This window comes from Nerophis ophidion, linkage group LG17, assembly GCF_033978795.1.
Source record: "Nerophis ophidion isolate RoL-2023_Sa linkage group LG17, RoL_Noph_v1.0, whole genome shotgun sequence".
In the NCBI taxonomy this organism is placed as follows: Eukaryota; Metazoa; Chordata; class Actinopteri; order Syngnathiformes; family Syngnathidae; genus Nerophis; species Nerophis ophidion.
Genome location: NC_084627.1, coordinates 24,617,793 through 24,643,911, shown reverse-complemented (window position 1 = coordinate 24,643,911; position 26,119 = coordinate 24,617,793). Strand labels below are relative to the sequence as shown.

General features: G+C 39.4%; 1 protein-coding gene across 10 annotated transcripts; it reads left to right on the top strand.

Moving 5' to 3' along the window:
- Nucleotides 1–1,627: 1,627 nt before the first annotated feature.
- st8sia5 (ST8 alpha-N-acetyl-neuraminide alpha-2,8-sialyltransferase 5) lies at nt 1,628–25,332 on the top strand. Of its 10 annotated transcripts, XM_061876644.1 has the most exons (10): nt 1,628–2,196; nt 2,946–3,039; nt 11,232–11,339; nt 11,639–11,734; nt 14,813–14,905; nt 15,381–15,539; nt 20,663–20,807; nt 20,893–21,005; nt 24,071–24,163; nt 24,253–25,332. In XM_061876644.1, the coding sequence occupies exons 1-10, from the start codon at nt 2,175–2,177 to the stop codon at nt 24,713–24,715; spliced, it is 1,386 nt and encodes a 461-aa protein (XP_061732628.1). In that variant the 5' UTR covers nt 1,628–2,174; the 3' UTR covers nt 24,716–25,332. The 10 variants fall into 10 exon arrangements, with proteins under 10 accessions (XP_061732628.1, XP_061732630.1, XP_061732627.1 ...); XM_061876646.1 differs by lacking the exon at nt 2,946–3,039 and having other exon boundaries at nt 15,453–15,539; XM_061876643.1 differs by lacking the exon at nt 2,946–3,039.
- Nucleotides 25,333–26,119: the final 787 nt, after the last annotated feature.

Genomic DNA, 26,119 nt, shown 5'->3' with positions numbered 1-26,119 from the left:
GAAGAAGGCTGATTTCAATACCGGTAATTTGAAATCGCATTAAAGGGGAACATTATCACCAAACCTATGCAAGCGTCAATATATACCTTGATGTTGCAGAAAAAAGACCAAGTATTTTTTTAACCGATTTCCGAACTCTAAATGGGTGAATTTTGGCAAATTAAACGCCTTTCTGTTTATCGGTCTTTTAGCGATGAAGTCAGAACGTGACGTCACCGAGGTAATACACCCGCCATATTCATTTTCACATTACAAACACCGGGTCTCATCTCTGTTATTTTCCGTTTTTTCGGCTATTTTTTGGAACCTTGGAGACATCATGCCTCGTCGGTGTGTTGTCGGAGGGTGTAACAACACTAACAGGGAGGGATTCAAGTTGCACCACTGGCAAGAAATCTGCCGCCAGACCCCTATTGAATGTACCAAAGTGTCTTCACATTTGACTGGCGATGCTAAGACAGACATGGCACAGAGATGTATGGATAACCTGCAGATGCATTTGCAACGATTAAGTCAACGAAATCACAGAGGTGAGTTTTGTTGATGTTGTTGACTTATGTGCTAATCAGACATATTTGGTCACGGCATGACTGCCAGCTAATCGATGCTAACATGCTACGCTAATCGATGTTAACATGCTATTTACGCTAGCTGTATGTACATTTGAAACTAGATACCCACATTTAATGCGAAAAAAACACTTACCAATCGACAGATTTAAGTTGCTCCAGTGTCACAAGATGCGAAAGTCCTGATCGTTTGGTCCGCACATTTTACCGGCGATGCTAATAAGGCAGCCATGCTATGGGCCATTTCATTAGGTACACCCACGCTAATGCCGAATAGCGTCAATAGCTATTCGCTCAATAGCTTCAATTTCTTCTTCAATTTCGTTTTCGCTATCTGCCTCCATACTCCGACCATCTGTTTCAATAGATGCGTAATCTGTTGAATCGCTTAAACCGCTGAAATCCGAGTCTGAATCCGAGCTAATGTCGCTATATCTTGCTGTGGTAACCGCCATGTTGTTTGTATTGGCAGCCCTGTATGACGTCACAGGGAAATGGATAGTGGTTTCGAAGATTGTGAAAATAAGGCACTTAAAACTTTATTTAGGGATATTCCGGGACCGTTAAAATTTTGAAAAAAACTTCAAAAAATACAACAAGCCACCGGGAACTGATTTTTATTGTTTTTAACCCTTTTGAAATTGTGATAATGTTCCCCTTTAAGGGAAGAAGATTAAGAGCTATTCAGTAGGATTTAAGGTCCAAGCTTGCATCACACTCAAATTTTACTGCATACATTTGTTAAGTGACGGAGTGAGAAGAGGTTTTAAAATAATTAGCGCATGCTTACTTTTACCGCATGCCTTTGGTAAGAGCAGGAGTGAGAATAGGTTTTAAATTAATTAGCGCCCCGGCGGGAATTCAAGGAAATACGGTATATATATATATAACTGAATGAGACGACAGAAGCCTGTATTTACTACTGTTTTCATCACCCTTGAAGAAAAGCAGACTTCGACCTTGGAATATCGCGGCTAAATAAAGAACACATGAATGGAGAGCGGGCGCTCTCTGGTGGCTGTCTGGTGCAAAACAAACGCCTCCTCCTCCAAGATTGCAGTCACGCAGCATTGCTCAGTTTGGCGATGAAGCAGAAGGTGTGTTTGTTTTCCTTAACGCGGTAGTAAATATGGATGGATGGATGCTATCTTCATTTTAAAACCAGAACATCGGGTTTTCAATCCCATTTGATTCAATACAGTGTTGATTTGTCACAATTGGATTTTTTTTTACTGCGCTATTTTGCACTGTCTGTCCCCCCTCTCGTCATCGGGCAACATCCCATAATAGTCAAGATTTTCTTTTTTTAAACTTCCCATTATAATTGATATCACGCATGCAATGATGCAAGGACGCTTATAGTCTCTCTTTAGGAAGGTGATGGACAATGTCAGGTCCTTTTGGGCCAAGACACCTGCGCTCCCGGTCCTGAATGCAGCAGCGGAGAGAGACACCGACCCGGGTGTCAACGCCAGCCCCGGATGCTGCGCCGCAGAATCGGATACGCCGACCCATCGTCGGGTAAAGACCTCCTGGGCAATAGGTCCCTTTGTTTCATGTTCATTTGCGCCTTTGGATTGGTAACACTCTTGCAACAGATTCTCTATGGGAAAAACTACATTAAGAGGTAAGTATTGTTCCTCTTTTCTTCACACATTGAAGCATGCTTTTCACTGAAGCAAAAAAAAAATAATAATAATAAAAAAAAAATACAATAAATGCAGTGAATGTTTAATGAATCTTTTCTTCAGGGAGGGAAGCTGTTATGGCTGGAGAGGACAATAGCAATTAACCATCCATCTTCCCCACTCCTCCCCGTGGCATAAAACAACCTCCATTGGGTTTCTTTTGATGATGATGAAGCATCACATTCATATCATACACATGCGCTCCAGCTGTGTATGGGGATGTTTTCCCCTTTATTGATTTGTTTCTTATTCTTCTTGATTTGAAGCCTTCTCGACTGGTGGTATAGCCTACATCTTACAGCGGTGATTTCACTGGAAGTGAAATTAGTTGATATATATGTTGATTTCACATAAAGCCTTGTTAATTGCTATCTGTAAAGTGAAGACATTCTATAGGCCTCTGCGGAGCCACGCCTCAATTACCATAGCTGAAGGTGTCATTTTGAACTCACCTTTACTGCTCTGTGATTTTTGAATTTGGACACACAGATGTCAGTATGAGACGAGCAGATGTTGAGAAGCGTTTTTGAGGGTTAAAACAAAACCCTCTCTCCAAACAATGTGGGTTAAAACCCACAACACCACATTTCTAATATTATGACAGCTCATATGTTTACTTAAGGCAAACGTAATGTGCTGCAGTCTCAGAATCCCCCTCCCCCCACCCCTTTCCACCTCTCCACCGCAGTTAAAGCCCCTCCCCACTGCCACCCCACCCCTTCAGGCTCCCCTTCCTTAGGCCCGTCTATGATGGATTCATGGCATCCGAAACCTCTCAAACGGTGAGATTCATGAATTCCGGCAACATCCCTGCACGCTACTTGTGTCGCTGGGCCCATCGGAGAAAGCGGAGGATGGAGTCGGGGGGAGGCGGCGAGAGAGTGACGACCAATGGGCTCAGCGGCGGCCATTTTGCTACAGTCTGTCTGCACACATGCAGTTGAGGGTGGCTGGGGGATGTCAGAAGAAGTCCGGTGTGTGTGGGCGTGTGTGATCGTCATCTCCAACCATTTGACTGCCAGGATGATATGAGTGCATGGAGGTCATAAAGTCAAAGTACGGTATTAAATTGGCCATGGATGCGGCTCTCGAGATGATGGTGTCATGTGATCCGGAGCCAAGGACATCTTTTATATAATTGCATAAAGTGGCAGTGCAGAAAAATAGCAATGTCATTTAGAGATTCAAAAATGAGTATAGTTCTAATAACAACAAAGGTCAGGTTAAAGTTATTTGTTGTAAAAGATAATAACATTTTCAGTTTCTGGTAAAAAGGCTTTAATGCTATCAACAATCTGTAATGTGATAGCTCGGGGCACACAAAAGGGAAGGCCCCTTTCCTTGGTGGATGTGGTGTGAGGAGGGGGTGGGCAATCATTTTGCAATGCAGACTGCCGAAAATGGTGGAAAGCGACACTCTACACAGCAACTAACACTGTAATTAAAGTTGAAATTGCCCTACAAAACAGACTTTAAAGGGCAACATTATCACCAGACCTATGTAAGCGTCAATATATACCTTGATGTTGCAGAAAAAAGACCATATGTTTTTTTAACCGATTTACGAACTCTAAAAGGGTGAATTTGGCGATTGAAACGCCTTTCAATTGTTCGCTGTCGGAGCAATGACCTTTCACCCGTGATGTCACAACAGGAAGTAATCCGCCATTTTCTCAAACACATTACACACACCAAGTCAAATTAGCTCTGTTATTTTCCGTTTTTTTGACTGTTTTCCTGTACCTTGGAGACATCATGCCTCGTCGGTGTGTTGTCGGAGGGTGTAACAACACGATCAGGGACGGATTCAAGTTGACTTACGTGGAGTGTGCTAATCAGACATATCAATGGTCACGGCATGCTAATCGATGCTAGCATGCTATTAAGGCTAGCTGTACGTACATATTGCATCATTATGCCTCATTTGTAGCTATATTTGCATCCAGCCTTTCCCTCCACCCACATTTAATGCCAAACAAACACATACCAATCGATGGATTCAAGTTGCACCAGTGGTCAAAAGATGCGAAATTTCCTCGTTTGTTTGGCACACTTTACCGACGATAGCGATGCTACGACAGAGAAGGCACAGAGATGTGTGGATATCCTGCGACACTCAAAGAAGATGCATTTCCAACGATAAAGTCAACAAAATCACAAAGGTGAGTTTTGTTGATGTTATTGACTTATGTGCTAATCAGACATATTTGGTCACGGCATGATTGCAAGCTAATCGATGCTAACATGCTATTTAGGCTAGCTGTATGTACATAATGCATCATTATGCCTCATTTGTAGCTATATTTGCATCCAGCCTTTCCCTTCACCCGCATTTAATGCCAAACAAACACTTACCAATCGACAGATTCAAGTTGCACCAGCGGTCAAAAGATGCAATCGTTGGTTAGAAGGCAATCGCCGAATCCGTCCTTGTTGCCGCTGTCTGTCGTGATATGGCTCAATAGCTTCAGTTTCTTCTTCAATTTCGTTGTCGCTATCTGCCTCCACACTCCAACCATCCATTTCAGTACATGCGTAATCTGTTGAATCGCTTAAGCCGCTGAAATCCGAGTCTGAATCCGAGCTAATGTTGCTATATCTTTCAACCGCCATGTTTGTTTGTATTGGCATCACGCAGTGACGTCACAGGAAAATGGACGGGTGGATATAGCGATGGTGAAAATCCGGCACTTTGAAGCTTTTTTTCGGGATATTGCGTGATGGGTAAAATTTTGAAAAAAACTTAAAAAAAAAAAAAAGCCACTGGGAACTGATTTTTTTTGGTTTCAATCCTTCTGAAATTGTGATAATGTTCCTCTTTAAGATATTCCACGCTCTATTGCCATCTGAAGTGGATAGAGCGCGTACCAATTTTGTCACATTTCATGTGTCAGGTAAACCATGACAAATAGGGGCTATATGAGTCCTCTTCCTAATGTAGCGCCAAATTCTGGGCCACCATTCATAAGACTCCCAAAGGGCCATTCATCTCACCCTAGACCCAACGTCGCCGCTCCATGAACACACAGTTGGTACATCCACTAAAAAAATAATTATTGACTTAACCTGATTGAAAACAGCTTTTTAAAACTCACGCCAAAACCTTAATTTTGACTTTTTAAAGGTGGAATCAACAAATCTAGAACATATCGGTTGAATGCTTGAAGGTGAGCTTTAATGACGTCTGTGTTGACTGAAGTGTTCAAAGTTAAGTTTGGAAAGAACCATTTTGCATTGTTGATAGGTTTAGGCAGTTATAACTCTTAATTTTATTCTAGCAACATTATTATTGAACTTTTACGGCCACATTTACTTTAAAATAACATTTATGACGCCATTTTTTTATGACTTACATGTTTAAAAAAATCTTTAAACTATACAAAAGCCCAATACCCCGCTTGCCTGGGCTTAGGGCCCCCATACGACATATCCACTTATGCCCCACTCCGACGCCTCTGGTGATAGCAGCTGCAGACTAAACTATAAGAAAATGCACAATATGCAATCTACGTAAAAATATATGCACATATCTGATTTTATTCATACATCTAATTAATGAACTGTTCATTAGAGATATTTACCAGATGTTCCATTTCAGCGACTGTTAAAATGTTTGTTTAGATACTGCTTAGGGAATAGACAACTAAGTACTTTGACTGCTTTGTCACCAGAGGAATTGTCTCTGGATGTTGTAAACAGACATCCTGAGTCAATATACCAGCTATAGAGTACTGCTCAGAGTATTCTTTATGCTCTCAAGTCCTAGTAATATCGTTCAAGGCCAGGCTGGCAAACACAAGTAGGCCAACTGTGACTGATTTTGTTTGTCTGAGCATACAATCCATTTTACCCGAGTCAGCGGGACACGAACGGCCTCATGAAGTTAGAATTCCAGATGCTTGATTGATCTGTGTGTCAGCAAAGAAGTCACAAGAGATTGATCAGCGTTTGCCACAAGATCAGAAAATGGAAGTTTCTTATAGATCCGGTCCCGATCTACGTCACAGGGACCATGCAATGTTAATTAGCGACTATGTACTTCACCGATTTACTGTGTTTTGTTTGCTAAAGTGGCAAAGTGAAGGGAAATGTCGTCACTAAAGACAACTCGGTGGTGAACTGAATACTCCTAGGAACACGTTTTAAGGAATATGTGCATAAGCATCTGCTATATGCAACAGTGAATGGTTTGGCATAACATTTGGTTAAAGCGACTAAAACTTAGCTTACGGTAGTATCCCCCACAAATACTTAAAATTAGTCAAATTTTGATAACAAGGAAGTGTAGTTTAGAATATCATTGTGAAGGTTTATAAAAGAAATATAAAGATAGAGCATGTTGAGGTACCTTGTCAACTCATCATAGACTATTTAAGTGTCAAATTTTCCATCCATGCAAGACAAACGGAAGTATCCAGATTTCTTTCTCACCTTATATTCTGGAGAGCCCACACGCGCTGCGTCATTTTTAAAGAACTGTTAAGGAAAAATCACACGGCAAAGGAACACACGGCCGTAACTAACTTTGAGGGCACATAGGTCATTTTCTACGTAATTTTTCAAAGTGACAAAAGGATGATGATATGATTGACTGTAAATGTCCTTTTTGCGTGAAGAAGTGCATTAAAATGTAAATTTTTGAATGACAAGGTGTCTCATATAATATGTTACCCTAAACGCATTCCTGACCACGTTGTGTTCTGTCACTGATTAAAATGTGAAAGCAAAATTTCCTTCATCACTACTGGTGGCTCCGTGGCAGACATCATTAGTACTTGAAGAAAAAAGCAAAAGATCTTGGGTCTGAAACCTGATCGTATGTTTTTATTTTAATTTATGTTTTCATTATGTTAAAATAGTTTAATATGCTAGACTTCAGGATATTAATAAAAAAGTGGACTGTTATAAAAGCATGCTGATTATCAAAGAAGATAGATGAGTGATAGATAGTTATAGCTCAATTAAAGCGTTGATTATTCTGGAATATAATAGTGTTGCTCAAGGTAATATAATTTATATGATGCTGGGATACCCATGATTTTGTCATGTTCTGTGGTCACGTTTTGTTTAGTTATGTTCTGTTTGTTTAAGACTCTTTTTAGTTCCTGTTTACGCTCCATTGTTTTGTCACCATGACAACCTGTCCACCTGTACTCATTTGGACTCACGCACTTGATTTGTTTAGGACTCACGCACCTGTGTTAATCATGTCACTATTATTTAAGCTTGTAGTTGCCCAGCAGTCGGCCTGGCATCATTGTTGTTGTTCCATGCTCTGCTCATTTCCTTCTAAGTATGTTTTGTTAATTCATGTCACGTTTAGCGAGTCTTGTTTCATATCCACAGTTTTGCCTTTGCGGTAGTTTTTGTTTTTTAGCCAAGTTTGTTCTCCGCCTTGTGCACACCTGTAGTTTGCAATTTTGTTTTTTTATAGATAAATTAAAATATGTCTTTACCTCCACACCATTTCCCTTCACGTTCCTTTGCATTCCGGGAAAACAGACCAAACCATAGCCCCCGTTTCTCTCAGAACTGGGGCTATGGTGTGGTTTTATGACACAACTTGTTGTTGTGTCCTTGGGCAAGACACTTTACCCACTTGCTCCCAGTGCCACCCACACTGGTTTAAATGTAAAAATTAAATATTGGGTTGATTTTACAACTGTCTTTGCCAATAACAATTACACCAGTGGTTCTTAACCTGGCTTCACGGTGGAAGAGGGGTTAGTGCGTCTGCCTCACAATATGAAGGTCCTGCAGTCCTGGGTTCAATCCCAGGCTCGGGATATTTCTGTGTGGACTTTGCATGTTCTCCACGTGACTGCGTGGGTTCCCTCCGGGTACTCCGGCTTCCTCCCACTTCCAAAGACATGCACCTGGGGATAGGTTGATTGGCAACACTAAATGGTCCCTAGTGTGTGAATGTGAGTGTGAATGTTGTCTTTCTAGCTGTGTTGGCCCTGTGACGAGGTGGCGACTTGTCCAGGGTGTATACTGCCTTCCGCCCGATTGTAGCTGAGATAGGCGCCAGCGCCCGCCGCGACCCCAAAAGGGAATACGTGGTAGGAAATGGATGGATGGGTTTCACTATGTAAAGCTCTTTGAGTCACTAGAGAAAAAGTGCTATATAAATATAATTCACTTTACTTCATTTATATTTTAATTTATCCATAAAAAAAAGTGCTAAAGTGCTAAAGGCGCCCACAAGGCGGAGAACAAACTTGGCTAAAAAAAAAAAACTACCACAAAGGCAAAACTATGGATATGAAACAAAAGACTCACTAAACGTGACATGAATAAACAAAACTTACTTGGAAAAAAATGAGCAGAGCGATACATAACCAGAGTGAACAGAGCATGGAGCAAAAACAATAACGCCAGGCAACTACAAGATTAAATAATAGTGACATGATTAACACAGGTGCGTGAGTCCAAATGAGTACAGGTGAACTAATCGGTCATCATGGTGACAAAACAATGGAGCGTAAACAGGAACTAAAAAGAGTCTTAAACCAACAGAACATAAATAAACAAAACGTGAACACAGATTTCAGGATTTCAAAGTTTCTCTTGGATGATCAATTTTTGACCTCGATATTTGCCCAATCCTTGTTATGGCTCTGAAGGGACACCATTAGGTCTCCACAAAACAAACACACAGCAATTCCTCAGCAAAACAAGTTAAGACCAGATGGGTAAAAAACGGCACTGGCAGATTTTGCACTTCAATGACGTGAAATGACATTTTTCATACCATCATTTCTTCAGGTCCTCAAATCAATGTCTCGATTTGAAAAAGCCTTCAGGAATCATGGTGAAACCTAATGTTGGCCTTCTTGAAGCCTCAAATCTCTCCAGCCCAATGGGTTCAACTAAAGAATGGTTCAGTTATTGATGTATTGAAGTTTCAAATGCAAAATTCTACTAACACCACTTTTTTTTCTTCAAAATGTCATCTTGAAAATTCCAGTCACTGAAACTCCTTTGAAAGTACAGCAGCGATTCCCAATTACTGTGTCGTGGCACATTTATGTGTCGAGAGAAACCATCATCTATCTATTCCAGCGACAAATAGTAACATGCAAAACATGTAAAAAAACGAGAAATTGAGAAATCCTATTGAAGCTGCATCCAATTGTCACATTTGTTGCAAATATACATTTTAAATTGATTTGAACATGGTCAGATCCTTTCTGGTCATCTGATCATGTGGTCCCTTCCCCTATTGGTTGTGGCCCTAGAGCAGGGGTAGGGAACCTATGGCTCGAGAGCCAGATGCGGCTCTGTTGATGACTGCACCTGGCTCTCAGATAAATCTTAGCTGTCATTGCTTAACACAATAAGTAATGCCCTAGAGCAGGGGTCACCAACGCGGTGCCCGCGGGCACAAGGTAGCCCGTAAGGACCAGATGAGTGGCCCGCTGGCCTGTTCTAAAAATAGCTCAAATAGCAGCACTTACCAGTGAGCTGGCTCTATTTTTTAAATTGTATTTATTTACTAGCAAGCTGGTCTCGCTTTGCTCGACATTTTTAATTCTAAGAGAGACAAAACTCAAATAGAATTTAAAAATCCAAGAAAATATTTTAAAGACTTAGTCTTCAGTTGTTTGAATAAATTCATTTATTTTTTTTACTTTGCTTCCTGTAACTTTCAGAAAGACCATTTTAGAGAAAAAAATACAACCTTAAAAATTATTTTAGGATTTTAAAAAACATATACCTTTTTACCTTTTAAATTCCTTCCTCTTCTTTTCTGACAATTTAAATCAGTTTTCAAGTATTTTTATTTTTTATTGTAAAGAATAATAAATATATCTTAATTTAATTCTTCATTTTAGCTTCTGTTTTTCTGACAAAAAATATTTGTGAAATATTTCTTCAAACTTTTTATGATTAAAATTTAAAAAAAATATTCTGGCAAATCTAGAATCAAATTTAAATCTTATTTCAAAGTCTTTTGAATTTGTCTTTGTTAGAAATATAACTTGGTCCAATTTGTTATATATTCTTACAAAGTGCAGATTGGATTTTAACCTATTAAAAACATGTCATCAAAATCGTAAAATGAATCTTAATCAGGAAAAATTACTAATGATGTTCCATAAATTCTTTTTTACATTTTTTCAAAAAGATTCAAATTAGTTAGTTTTTCTCTTCTTTTTTTTCGGTTGAATTTTGAATTTTAAAGAGTCGAAATTGAAGATAAACTATGTTTCAAAATTCAATTATCGTTTTTTTCCTGTTTTCTCCTCTTTTGAACCGTTCTTTGTTGTTTTTTTTCATCATTCATTCTGTACAAAAAAACCTTCCATAAAAGAAAAAAAATGTACGACGGAATGACAGACAGAAATACCAATTTTTTTATATATATATAAAATTTTTTATTAAAGGTAAATTGAGCAAATTAGCTATTTCTAGCAATTTATTTAAGTGTGTATCAAATTGGTAGCCCTTAGCATTAATCAGTACCCAAGAAGTAGCTCTTGGTTTAAAAAGGTTGGTGACCCCTGCCCTAGAGTGTCTTTGCCAGGAACTGGCACTGCTGGTGCCCCTTGATGTATTCTAACCTACCTCGGCTCAGTAAAGTCTGGGGAAAAACTGATATACAGTAGTCTTAAAAATGGCGACAACGCGGCCCGTGTGCATTGATTCCATTTCATTTAAATAAGTAAAGTCAACAAATTTGGACATTTTTTGAGGCTAAAGGATCAGTGTTTGCACCACTGCATGAATGCTTCATTTTCTACGCACAAATATTGAACGTTTTTGAAATATGGAGTATTGTGTGTCTTTTAATCTTTTCTTGAGGCAACAAGCGCTGCTCAATCTCCATATATGGTGTGCATGTGTGTCATGTTTAAGCTATGAGTGAACACTTTTGAGAGTTGGGGTTGTAGGGTTTGATGGTTGTTTTTTTTGTTTATGCACGACACGGACCAGAAATCCCAAATAAACTGACTCATTTTCTTACTAGTGCGCAACAGTTTAGCCGACTCAAAGGGGACGAGACAGGAAATTGGACCGGTCCCGTTAATTTCTCCGATGACGGATCTCTGAAGCCTGCCAGAAATGGAAGGAAAAGGTACCTTTTTTCCCAGCGTAACTGACTGCACAACACCTCTGAGTCAAAGAGAGTGAGTTATAGTGTGAGGGCCACCCATACACACCTTTTCCAAAGCCATCCCCAGTGACGACCCAGTCTTGCATGCGTGGCCTGGGCCGCTCATTCGCCCTCCCCCCTCCCACAGATGAACAACATTTGACATATATGATTTGAATTCCCTTCTCTGTTATGAAATTTGCAGGTCTAGAAAGTGAGCAGGGGTGATGTGACAGGACTCTATCACACTTTTAACTTTTAACCTGTCTGCATGTTGACAGATGTTTCCGTCAGAATTTTCAGCCAGATTCACAGATCTCCATAATAGTCACACCCTGCCTAGCCGATATTAAGAAGAAAAACAAACGCTCTCACAGGTAGGCCAGTTTGAAGGCATTTTTAGTACTTTCACAGAAACCCAAGAATGCTTCTTTCTTTTTCATTGGTCTGAAGGGTATACAAGTATCATATTATTTTTCAGTGGTGGTTGCACTCCAGATTTGCTCTCTTGCATGTTGTCTGATTCAGTTCACTTTGACCCGAATCCCCCCCACCCCGAACTACCATCCCGCCTCCAGAAGCTGGTCGGTCTCCTGTCGATGTATTGGCTTCTTCTTGTGCCGCCCATCGTGTCCCATCTAGCACTCATCTCCAAGTGCCTTGTCCTGCTCAACCCTTGTGTCGTGTTCTGCACAGATCTTGTGTGTTTGCTATGTACAAAGTGTGGACACGTCTCCCTGCTCCTACTATCTCCACTTCTTCACATCTGCATTGTCTCTCTTTTGCGACCTGGATTCAACCCTCCCTCCCCTTTGATTTGTTTAGTATAGGCTTTACCTTTTTTAATACTCCAGGAAGGAAATAATAATGACATGGTACGTAAGCAGACATCTGTGGTGAAAAATGATGGTCATTCCCTAAAATTGCGGATTTTTGGTTCTTTAAATTGTACATTTAATACCATAGACTTAATCTTGTAAATCTGTCCATCATGGTTCAAATATCCACAGATTACAATAATTATTCAAGACGGACTCTCCTCAGAGAGGTGGATGTAGACAACCAGTTTCACTGTTTATTTGTATGATATTATCCTGCATCTTGTTCCTTTTATGCATCCCTCTGTTGTATTGCACCACCTGGTTTTAATTTTTGCCATCTTCTTTTTACATGTGTAACATCCATCCATCTGCAATCTGTTCTGCAAATGTGACTATAACCAATATCCTCCCCTTTGAAAGAAACATTGTTTGAAAAGCTTTATTTGACTTTCTTTCACTTAGTATCAAGATGGAAAGATATAAACAAGGTTTCAATGTGTTCACTATAAAATCAATTATTCTGTATTTGGTCAGAAAAAGGTAAATTGTACATCCACAGTATGGTGACATACATGGTAGCAAGTGGCTAAGTACAAGGATCACCTAAATTTCCCATTTAATTCAGTTAAAAACATGTAATTTTGCTAAGCAGGGAGTCTTAAAGGAGCACACTTGTCTGTTTTACAAGCATTTTGCTTTATTTTAGACTCCATCCTTACCTTTGAAGTTCACCCAAAACTACTCACACACACATTTTGTTCAGGCCGAACTCTGTATGCATGTAAATATGTAAGTCTGTCCTGCAAGAATTAATCCATCCATGTCCAGAAAATGGTGAAGTGAACTGAAAAACACACAAATGTCACCCCACTCCCAAGCAAAAACATTGTTGTACTGTTAATTATAGTCCAATGTATTGTCCAATACAGGGATTCTCAAACTGTGGTACGTCTACCACTATAAATACGCCAACAATTAGATTAATTATTTAAGTAGAGTATTCTTTTGTCCTATTTTTAAACACAGTGTTACTGTTCAAGCTGTGTGTAATGCTACAGTGGCCAAAATATTAAATATATTTTTGAAATAAAACTTTTGCCTTGTTTTTAATTAATACAATGACCTATAATACTACACAAATTTAATGGTGGTCATTATGGTGGTACTTGTACCAAGTATTTTCTGAGGTTGTACTTGGTGAAAAAAGTTTAAGAAGCATTGATCCAATATAACAACAACTTCCAGCCCCACCATATACCTACTCTTATAACTAGTTCTATAGGCATTGAACCGTTTGCTACTGGACTGCTTCAGACGTTTCCCCTCTCAATCCGAGCAGAATTCATCAGTCGATGATCAAAGACTAGATAGGGCAGCTCTAATCGGAGAGGATGGATCCACAGTACTCATTGATTTACAAAAAATGGCTCCCAGTTGGGGGATGTTGCTCTACCTTGGAGGATAAACCCAATGAACTCTGCATCATCCTCTCAGACGAGAGCTGTAATGATTCAAAGCCACAATAAAATTACCGTATTTTTAGGATCATAAATCGCTCCGGATTATACGTCGCACCGGCCGAAAATGCATAATAAAGAAGGAAAAAAACATATATAAGTCCCACTGGAGTATAAGTCGCATTTTTGGGGGAAATTTATTTGATAAAATCCAACACCAAGAATAGACATTTGAAAGGCAATTTAAAATAAATAAAGAATAGTGAACAAAATGGTGAATAAGTGTACGTTATATGAGGCATAAATAACCAACTGAGAAGGTCCCTAGTATGTTCACCTAACATATTATGGTAAGAGTCATTCAAATAACTATAACATATAGAACATGCTATACGTTTACCAAACAATCTGTCTCTCCTAATCGATAAATCCCATGAAATCTTCTTCCTCGATGTCGCTTCTAAACAACTCCAAAGGAATGCGCCACTTCCTCTTGTCGTTTTCTGCTGCATATTTCATTACGTCCAACTTGTAATCTGCAGTACATGATTTTCTTTTCGGTGTCATTTTTGTTCAGCCCTTCTCAGTTTTTATAAGTTATCGCCTACGATGAAATTATACATTTTAATAGCTACGGCAGTAGCATATAGAATATAGTAGTTAGCATTCCATGACCCACAATGCCCTTCTGCCACGTCTATGTGACGATTGCTGACGTGTGTGTGACGATTTCTGACATTTTATTGGTCTCTTCCGCGAATGAGATAAATAATATTATTTGATATTTTACAGTAATGTGTTAACAATTGCACACATAAATCGCTCCGTAGTATATGTCGCACCCCCGGCCAAACTATGAAAAAAACTGCGACTTATAGTCCGAAAAATACGGTATATATTGAAGCAACACTTCTATTGCCTACTTCAAAGTAAACACCTTCAATGAAAAACATCCTCAAATATACAGTCAGGTGTGCTCCAATTGATTAAATTGTACTATATGACTCCTCCTATCATCACTTTCTATGTCATTCGCATAACTTATTATGTAGGAAAATGTATGACCCTATCATCACTCCCCTCACTATATAATATGTTATCCATCTATCTACTTTTCAATTTTTATTTCAGTTTTCTGTACTTTTTCCAGAGGGTGATTGTGCGTTATCCCTTTCAGGTATTTGGGAAACTATGGGGGCCCTTTCGAGTACAACTCCACAACATGCAAAGAGCTCAGGCAGGAGATTATGGACGTCAAAGTCTTGACAATGTAAGTCTTCTTGTGGATGGTTGTGAGATTTGTCGGTTGGCGAACGCATAATTAGCCTCCACTTCACTTGTGATCGTGATTTCCCAATCAAGGGCCCTTTTCTCGTTTCCTGCGAAGCTTCAAAAACAGGAGCTACCTTTAAATGCTACATCATCACACATTTCCCTGCATAAAAGGCAGTAGCATCCTTCCTCGTCTATGAATCAGGCCTAATTGCCAAGTAAAGTGTTCCAAGGGCAGAATGCTGCCTCCCTGAGTGAATCACTTTAGTCGTCTCCCAGTAAATGTCACTTCAAAGACAATCTATTCACAGCTGTGCTAGATTAAACCACGGCGTTCTTACTGGCAGCCTGATCATCAACATCCTCAGCTCCAGTTTTAACCCCCCCTCCCACCACCTTGCTTGTTACCGTTGTCGTCTTTATAATGCTTGTTTTGTGTGTTGTTTTTTTTTGTCAATTTACTACCCTTGTAGAAGCAATAATCGGAAAATACATGGTCATGGGTATCCTTCTTCATTCCACAAGTCTCTCTGCCTGTCTGCCAGGGTCAAAACCTCTGATCTGTTTGAGAGATGGCGGAACCTGCAGGTGTGTAAGTGGGAGCAGAGCAAGGAGGAGACCAGCAACTTCAAGTAAGCAGCATTCTCCTCACAGCAAAAGACACAATAAACATTACACATATAATTACGACCCTTGGGAAACGTTTCAATGTAAATGAATAAATGAATGATGTTTATTGTCATTGTGCATGTACAGGTACAGGTCCAACGAAATTTAGGTTGCTTCCCTGAGGTGCTTTGCATTTAAAAAAAGAAGAAACCTCATTAAATACCAGTAAATACCTCATAAGACTGTAAGGATGAAAAAAAGCTTATTGCCGTAGATTTAAAATGGGTTTGGAATGATAACAAAATACATTTTTTACTTTTCTTTGCTTAAATCAACTTGAGTTTATATATAAAAAACACATTTATGTTAATCCTTTAAATCAAGGGTGCCCAAACTTTTTTACTCAGTAGCCGTATTGGGTTAAAAAAATTTGGCCGGGGGCCGGGCCGTATGTATATATATATATATACATATATATATATATATATATATACATATTTATACATGTATGTATAAGTATGTATATGTATGTATATATATATATATATATATATATATATATATATATACATATTTATACATGTATGTATATGTATGTATATATATGTGTATATATATATATATATATATATCTTGATTGGATTATCCAGAGAATAGTGCTCGATACCGTGGTAGAGCGCAATATGTAGGTGTGGGAAAAAATCACAAGACTACTTCATCTCTACATCATCTCCTGATGATTGAGGGAACCCCTCATGAAACAGTTCTGTAGAGATGAAGCAGTCTTGTGATTTTTTCCCACACCTACATATATATATATATATATATATATATACTGTATATTTTGTTTTTTGGCATCTTATTTGTCTGGATTCCATACTCGTTTTTATAAACTTCACAAGAAATACAATGGCGGCAAACTCCGTGCACGCCAGTTTTTTGAGACTCTTATTTTGTTAGCGCAGGCAGGATGAAGCAGCGCCTTTAATGTGAAGACAGAAACTATGCAGTCGGTCTTTAGCGTAGTAACGGCAGGTACGATGCGAGAGTCTGTTGAAGTAAAACGTGTTTCTCGCCTTCCCCTCGATCAACCAGCGTTATCTCAGAAGATTTTCGGGTGCCGTGAATGTCAATCAAATGACAAAAGTGACGTCTTAGTGAAGATTGATGGTCACTAATTTTTAGGTCTATTTCTTTAATGCCTGGCTGGCGATCGACTGACACACCCTCCACGATTGACCAGTAGCTCGCGATCGACGTAATGGGCACCCCTGATGTAGGGTATATATCTACATAAAGATTTATAGATATATACCCTATATGAAAAAACTAAGGGGAAAAAAGCAGCAGAAGACACAAAAACAAATCAATTAAATCTGTTTTAATCAATCACTCACATGAGTCATATTTTGATCGTTTTTCTCTCTACATTTAAAACACTTCTTTGTGGTTTACATAACATGTAATGGTGGATATTTGGGGTATAGCTCGGTTGGTAGAGCAGCTATGCCAGCAACTTGAGGGTTCCAGGTTCGATCCCTGCTTCCGCCATCCTAGTCACTGCCGTTGTGTCCTTGGGCAAGACACTTTACCCACCTGCTACCAGTGCCACCCACACTGCTTTAAATGTAACTGAATGTGGTGCCACTTCGACTGCATCGTCAGCCATGTTGTAGTTTTTAGCACTTCTGTATGAAGTCTACTGAAAGATGTAAATTTGAACTATACGGTACTTTGTATTAAAAATGGCAACAGCGGAAGATGCATGTGCATGTACGATCCAGTCTGCCCCACAACAAGAGGATGGAGAAAAAGAAGGCGCTTATAGCGTCGAACCGTAATGGCGGAATCGCTCAAAGCTCTTCGCACCATATATGGAGATATACGCTGATGTTGGAAAAACGTCACAAATCAAACAAATTCCTAGCGGCTTTTTTAAAGGAAGCATCAAGGAAGGCGAAATTATTTTTTGAACGTCTAACCATTTTTTCATGGTTTGATTTCACTAAATTGGCCCTAGTGTGTGAATGTGAGTGTGAATGTTGTCTGTCTATCTGTGTTGGCCCTGCGATAAGGTGGCGACTTGTCCAGGGTGTATCCCGCCTTCCGCCCGATTGTAGCTGAGATAGGCGCCAGCGCCCCCCGCGACCCCAAAAGGGAATAAGCGGTAGAAAATGGATGGATGATTTCACATATACGGGATTTATGCAGATCCCAAATACGCAAAAACAGGTACCAATTGGTAAGAGAAGTTGGTTCTGCATAATGGGCTGCATACATTTACAAGACAAAATGTCTATTAATTTCTATTTCTGAAAATCCAAATATGAAAACACACAGGTATGATCGAGCAGTGGTTCTCAAATGGGGGCACACGTACCCATGGGGTTACTTGAAAGTATGCCGAGGGGTACGTGAGATTTTTTCAAAAATATTCTAAAAATATCAACAATTCAAAAATCCTTTATAAATATATTTATTGAATAATACTTCAAAGAAATATGAATGTAAGTTCATAAACTGTGAAAAGAAATGCAACAATGCAATATTCAGTATTGACAGCTAGATTTTTTTGTGGACATGTTCCATAAATATTGATGTTAAAGATTTCTTTTATTGTGAAGAAATTTTTAGAATTAAGTTCATGAATCTCTATTACAATTCCCAAAGAGGGAACTTTAAGTTGATGATTACTTCTATGTGAAGAAATCTTTATTAGGGACCGAATGTCCGTTTGGGACAGAGGACCCTATTGTATTTCTAAGTTTTTATTCTTTCTTTCTTTCTTTATTATTATTCCGCCGTTTCGCTGTAATTTGACCCCCTTAACATGTTTCAACACTCACCAAATTTTACACACACATCAGGAGTGGTGAAAATTGCCATCTAATAAAAAAACAAACAAAAAAAAACTCAAAATTGCGCTCTAACACCCCCTAGGAAAAAACACAGACAAAAATGCTTGTAACTTCCGTTAGAAATGTCGGAAACAAAAACTTCTATGTAGGTCTGACTTAGACCTAGATTTCATACACTGACTTCCTTCTGCAAAAATCAACAGGAAGTTGGCAGAAACCCTTTCAAAACAAAAGTTTCCTAAAAAATTTCATTTTTGCCTCGTTGAGCTGTAATTTGACCCTTTTAAAATGCTTCAAAACTCACCAAAATGGACACACACGTCAGGACTGCCGAAAATTGCAATTTAATAAAAAAAACAAGCCCCAAAACTCAAATTTGCGCTCTAACGCCCCCTAGGAATAAAACAGACAAAACTGCTCCTAGGAAGAAAACACAAACAAAAGTGCTTGTAACTTCCGGTAGGAATGTCGGAGAGGCATGAAACAAAAACTTCTATGTAGGTCTCACTCAGACCTACATTTTAATAGTTGGCATCCTTCGGCAAAAATCAACAGGAAGTTGGCAATTACCCCTTCAAAACAAAAGTTTTGTAAAAACCCTTCACCTTTTTTCAAACATTATGGGTGACAGAAATAAGCACCGGTGTGACCCCAGGATGCAGGGAAGGTAGGTAACATGAAGGTAAAGATATGTTGAATGGGTAAAGGCAGGAAATGCCAGCAAAAGTCAGTCCCGTCCATCGCTGCATGCAGCTTTAATTTATAATTGAATCACTTGTTTATTTTTCAACAAGTTTTTAGTTATTTTTATATGTTTTTTTTCCGAATAGTTCAAGAAAGACCACTACAAATAAGTAATATTTTGCACTGTTATACAATATAATATATCACAAACTGATGACAGTGATGTATTTTACTTATTTTTCTCTTTTTTTCAACCAAAAATGCTTTGCTCTGATTTGGGGGTACTTGAATAAAAAAAAAATGTTCACAGGGGTTACATCACTGAAAAAAGGTTGAGGACCACTGTGATAGAGGATTCTCTGTCTATCGTCAATTTTGCAACGCAATTGCCACCTTTTTCACAGCTATCTGTGCGTAACTGTGCCAGTTTGCGTGTACATTTCAAACGTGCTAAATATAGATGCACAACAGCGGAACAGTTTTTAGTTCAGTACAGTTTTAGGAACATTTTTTGTGTTTATAAATTACTTTGATTGTATTTGCATTTTCTTCTCCCAGTATTGCGGCCATTCTAATAATTTGCATATGTTCTGCATATACATGACGACAGACACACTAAATAGATTGTGTGCTCCCTACTTTGCTCAATTAAGAGACAAAATCTTCTGTGCACAAGCTTGGTAGATCTGCTTTAGGTGCGCTATCAAGTTTGCACGTGTTTCTTACACGCAAAACTTTTGTAAATCAGGCCCTTGTTGTATATCTTCAGGAGTGATCGTGCTGTCCTCTAACACAGATTGTCTAAAATACAGTAAGCATATCTGTTATCACTACTGAAATCCAAACTCTCGCCAACATTCCTACCGGAAGTTACAAGCAGTTTTGTCTGTGTTTTCTTCCAAGGAGCAGTTTTGTCTGTGTTTTATTTCTAGGGGGTGCGAGAGCGCAATTTTGAGTTTTGGGGTTTGGTTTTTTATCAGATAGCAATTTTCGCCAGTCCTGATGTGTGTGTCCAGTTTGGTGAGTTTTGAAACATTTTAAAAGGGTCAAATTACAGCTCAAAGAGGCAAAAATTAAATTTTTTAGGAAATTTTTGTTTTGAAAGGGTTTTTTCCCAGCTTCGTGTTGATTTTTGCAGAAAGAAGTCAGTGTATGAAATCTAGGTCTAAGGCAGACCTACATAGAAGTTTTTGTTTCATGTCTTTACGACATTTCTAACGGAAGTTACAAGCAGTTTTGTCTGTGTTTTTTCCTAGGGGTTGTTAGAGCGCCATTTTGAGTTTTGGGGGTTGGTTTTTTTATTAGATGGCAATTTTCACCATACCTGGTGTGTGTGTAAAATTTGGTGAGTTTTGAAGCATGTAAAGGGGGTCAAATGACAGCTCAATGAGACGGCGGAATAATAATAGAGAAAGAAAGAAAGAATAAAACCTTAGAAATACAATAGGGTCCTCTGTCCCAAAGGGACATTCGGTCCCTAATAAAGATTTCTACACATAGAAGTAATCATCAATCAATCATCATCAATCCTTAGGCTAATAGCATAGCCGGCGTTTGGGCATGACCTATAGACAACTAAATGGAGTCTTGTTTCTCTGGCCCAGGATGTCTCTATCTCGCTGCTGTAACGCTCCTTCCTTCCTGTTCACCACCAAGAAGAACACTCCTGCAGGGACCAAACTGCGGTACGAGGTGGACACCAGTGGCATCCTTCCAATCACCACTGAGGTCTTTAAGATGTTCCCAGATGTAAGTGAGCTGCAGGCTACCGTGACAAGTAATGGATGCAGACTGAACATGTATTCTATAAACAATGTGTATTTGTGCCCTCCAGGATATGCCATATTCCAAATCCCAGTACAAGAAATGTGCTGTGATCGGAAATGGCGGCATCATTAAGAACACTAACTGCGGAAAGGAAATCGACTCAGCCGATTTTGTGTTCAGGTACCCAGAAAATATTCCTTTAGTAATGAGATTTTGTTTAATTATTCTTCATAATACAAAAAAAATAAAAAAATACCTTATCAGCTCATCCCAACAGCATTATCTTTCTATGTAAAGCACTTCGTTTGTAAAGATAACCAATTAAAAGTTTTCAGTCCTGGGAACAATGGCAGGCTTTTCAATTCTAGCTGACGATTGGCGTTTTGCCGGCTTCTGCTGTCAGCCAATTCGTCAGCTCTTATATTCAGATATTTTTAGCTCCTTTTGCGGGTTAAGTTGTTTGATCCAAGCTGTTCTATCATGGAATATGCTAACTTTTTATGGAAATAAAAAGGAACTACAGATGCAATATAGGAAAGATACTTTGCTCTAGGTAATACGCACTTCATTATATTAAAAAGCAGAAGTGAGTAGAATAGCCACAAATTGTACCCAAGTATGAGTACCATTACTTGGGTGTAATATGACTCGAGTAAAAGTAAAAAGTAGTCATCCAAAGAATTTACAAGAGTAAGTAGGTGGAATTCATTGAAAAAACAAATTTTTTTCCCGGACAAAATGCCACCACACCAACTAAATTTTTGAAAAAAAAAACTTTTTAATATTTTAGTCGCATTGGTCTTCAAGCCTGCAGTTATATACCGGCATGTTGTGAAATGAGAAATTTGCAGAGAGTGATTTTGCAAATGATTATTTATCAATCATTGCCTGTAAGTCATTGATATCTTTAGTCATCCTTCATGAGATGTATAAGAGTTTCTCCCTTTTAAAATAGGATTGAGATGTTTATCAGGATTCTTCTTCCTTGTACTTTGTAAACATTATGAATTTGAGCATTTTGTTGAAGTGGATCATTCAAGTACATTGTTAGATTTTTTTTTTTGCTGAATCCATTCCACAATTTAGCCGTTAGTGAAGGAACGTCCATATATTAGCCGTACCTTTGCATAAGCCGCAGGGTTCAAGCCAGGGGAAAAAGTAGTGGCCTATAGTCGGGAAAATACTGGTGAGTAACTGGTATTTAGCAGTTATTTTTTAATGGTACTTAAAATAAAACAGTGTGTGTATGTGTGTGTATGTGTGTTGTCCGGAGTGTTTGTTAGAAAGAGAGAGGCCTTTCTACACCACAGACTACAAAAGATGTACATTTTACAGTCATTTGTGACATTATTACAGGGCTAATGTTAGCATAATGTTTGCTAACAGATTAAAAAAAATTGTATATGTTAACGTGTTATGTTTTCTCTTGCTGGAATTGAAATTATTTTAGGATAAAATTTCTATTGAAATAGATGACAGCACATTATATGAATGTTCTGCAAAGTAAACAAGAGTTGCGCTGCCATTCTCTGACGTCATATCACATATTACAGTGTGTAGTACAAGCATACTTGCCAACCCTCCCAAATTTTCCGGGAGATTCCCGAATTTCAGTGCCTCTCCCGAAAATCTCCCAGGACAACCATTTCCCCGAATTTCTCCTGATTCCCAGCTGAACCTGAGTGAGGACAGCCTGTCGTCACGTCCACTTTTCCTCCATAACATCTACAGCTTTTGGAGAGTGCACAATTGCACACACAACAAGAAGGAGACTATTATATATGTCTCCGTTATCCATAGGTTTATCTATAACCCATAAAGTAGGCAGGCACGGAGCTATTTCTCGGCGTGTGTTTATTCCAGCCGGCATGTTAATAAACTGACACACAACATCCGGAATCCCATCATGCATTGCTTCAAAACCACGGCAAGTAGTAATGTCCAAAAAAAGATAATGACAGAGAATAGAACGAGGATGGACAATTCAACCCAAAACTCACTCCTTTCCTGCAAATTAAATGTCGCAGATGCTGCCCATACCTATTCTCCTTCAAAGGCTGTGCTACTGGCTGCAAAGCATTGCACTTTCAAACACAACAATGAGTAGAGGAGTGTTATGTGTGTGTATATGTGTAAATAAATGAACACATAAATTCAAGTATTTATTTTATACATATATACATATAAATAAAAGAAATACTTGAATTTCAGTTAATTCTAGCTATATATATATACTCTTCCCCCCCTTAACCCTGCTTCCCGGCCTGCCCCTCCACCCTCCACCCAAACCCCTTGTGCCTCAACGGCAATAAGGTTCTGGGTTCGTTTGGAGGGATCAATCAATCAATCAATCAATCAATCAATCAATCAATCAATCAATCAATCAATGTTTATTTATACAGCCCTAAATCACGAGTGTCTCAAAGGACTGCACAAGCCACAACGACATCCTCGGTTCAAATCTCATATCAGGGCAAGGAAAATCTCAACCCAATGGGACAATGAGAAACCTTGCAGAGGACCGCAGATACGGGCAAAATGGAACGAATTTTAGCGATATTACCGAGATGAAAGAAGGCCGTTTTAGTAACACTCTTGATGAGTGGGTTTGGTCAAAGATAATACCCAGATTCTTTACTGAGTCGCCTTGTGTAATTGTTTGGTTGTCAAATGTTAAGGTGGCATTATTAAATAGGTGTCGGTGTCTAGCAGGACCGATAATCAGCATTTATATACGTTAGGTGATCCCTACAAGCCTGTTTCGCAGGTTTCACTGCTCTTCAGGGGATTTTCCCTGAATAAAATAGCAATAATAAAGAGCAGTTATTATTTATCTTTTTTTTTTTTTAACTTAGGATTTTGGATGCCGTAGTTTGGGGACCACTGGTATAAAGACATGGTGCAACATAAGACTACACTACATGCATGCAAAGTTTACTATGCAAAGTTTAATATGTAATATGCAAATGAGACTCAGAGGTGACAGAAAACACAATATGGCAACAGTGTTAAATGGTAAATAAAAGAAAAATACATGTTTTACTAGACAATTGACATTTATTAACACACTCAAAAGTACTGAAAATGGGTACCGTCGGGTAGGCTACCGGTATCGGTTTTCAGTTACCAGGAATGGGTAACTGGTTCAAATTGTGAAAGGAACCCTGTCCTAATCACTTGCATATCATGTTTGTGGCCAGAAAAGTGTCAAATTTTAGGTGGTCTTTTTTTTTTTTATGTCACAGATGCAACATACCGCCCATCAGCGAAAAATATTCAGCTGATGTCGGCACTAAAACGGATCTGGTGACAGTAAATCCCAGCATTATCACAGAGAGGTACCGTAAATCTTCCTGAAATCCACTTTCATATGCTGTTACGTTTTATCTTCAGCGGTTTGTCTCTTTTACCTTGTGCTGCAACTCAGATTCCAGAAGCTGGAGAAATGGCGACGGCCCTTTTTCGACGTACTGCAGAACTACGAGAACTCCTCGGTGGTCCTTCCCGCGTTCTACAACCTGCGCAACACGGACATGTCGTTCCGGGTCAAGTACATGCTGGACGACTTTGACTCGCAGAGAGCCGCGTTCTTCTTCCACCCGCAGTACCTGCTCAACGTGCAGCGCTTCTGGGCGGTGCAGGGCGTGCGGGCCAAGCGGCTCAGCAGCGGCCTCATGCTCGTCACCGCCGCCCTGGAGATGTGCGAGGAAGTGCACCTCTACGGCTTCTGGGCCTTCCCCATGAACCCGTTGGGCGTCTTCATCACTCACCATTACTACGACAACGTCAAGCCACGTCCGGGCTTCCACGCCATGCCGCATGAAATCTTCAACTTCATTCACATGCACGCCCGCGGTATCGTGCACGTGCACACCGGGCCTTGCACGTGATCGCTCACTAGTCATTTTTTGTAGCAGGTTTTCACATAACTTGACCAATCGCTTTACCTGACATTTCTCGATGTGACGTTCTTCATTTCAACCGATTCAGACCCTTCTTGTGGGCTCTCTGACCAGAGCAGGCTTGTTTTTAATGTGCGACAACGTGGTCTTCCTAATGGTGATGTGTTCGTAGCGTTTTCTAGTGGCTTTGCTGTACAAATTAGTTCTTTTTCTACTCGCTCTACGTGGTGAAACTGGATATCCGCCACTCTGCAGGCGTGGCAGCTTTCAATGTTGAAGCCTGAAATGTCAAAAAGCGCATAAAAATCCGCAAGCAATTGTCTACTTTTGTAATCTATTTGAACATTTTAAACGTATAAATTGGCCTATTTCCAGTGGCCTTATTCCTGTTTGGAAATTCCCTCTCTGGTGTTTGTAGGCACGTGAAAAAAAAGGCAACAATGGGATTCCTTAATCATTTCTTTATGTTTTTGTTTTGCCTGACATGTCCTTCGCCATGCTGCCTTATGATATCCACTCCCTTGATCTGATATGCAATACTCATTAATAATGGAAAATTAAACATACGTTTAGTTTTGGAGTCGCTTTAAGAATCCACTCACAACTTCTACTTCTCGTAAAACTCCATAATCACATGTCGCTCTGCATGTTGTATTCTTAGCTTTATGTGTGCCTGCTCCAGTGATCACTGAATTAAGTTTACACTCACAAAAAAACTATTTTTTTCTCAACAAGATTGTTCAAAAGAAATGTGGTCAATGGTTACAACTGGTAATCCACTTAATATATATCAGGGGTCCTCAATTACGTTTGTCCATGGGCCATCATTTTCTCAACAGTCACTGTAAGGCTCAGTGTTGATATACAGTAAATATGATATAGATATTTAAACCCAGGCAGCACGGTGGGAGAGGGGTTAGTGCGTCTGCCTCACAATACGAAGGTCCTGAGTAGTCCTGGGTTCAATCCCGGGCTCGGGATCTTTCTGTGTGGAGTTTGCATGTTCTCCCCGTGACTGCTGGGTTCCTTCCGGGTACTCCGGCTTCCTTCCACTTCCAAATACATGCACCTGGGGATAGGTTGATTGGCAACACTAAATGGTCCCTAGTGTGTGAATGTGAGTGTGAATATTGTCTGTCTATCTGTGTTGGCCCTGTGATGAGGAGGCGACTTGTCCAGGGTGTACACCGCCTTCCGCCCAATTGTAGCTGAGATAGGCACCAGCGCCCCCCGCGACCCTGAATGGAATAAGCGGTAGAAAATGGATGGATGGATGGATATTTAAACCCACGTTGTTCAGAACCCAAGTGTCATTATCCATTGAGCTATCCAGTCACTCTCAAAGAGTCTCCTTTAGCGTCCAAATGAGCAAAATTTCACTAAAAAGTTATA

What these genes read in the sequence shown, in the direction of transcription:
- st8sia5 (XM_061876643.1), top strand. Translation starts at nt 2,051, where the DNA reads ATGCTGCGCCGCAGAATCGGATACGCCGACCCATCGTCGGGTAAAGAC. An exon ending in GCCAGAAATGGAAGGAAAAG is followed by an intron (nt 11,340 to 11,638) that starts GTACCTTTTTTC and finishes GCATGTTGACAG; the next exon opens with ATGTTTCCGTCAGAATTTTC. An exon ending in TCAGCCGATTTTGTGTTCAG is followed by an intron (nt 21,006 to 24,070) that starts GTACCCAGAAAA and finishes TTTATGTCACAG; the next exon opens with ATGCAACATACCGCCCATCA.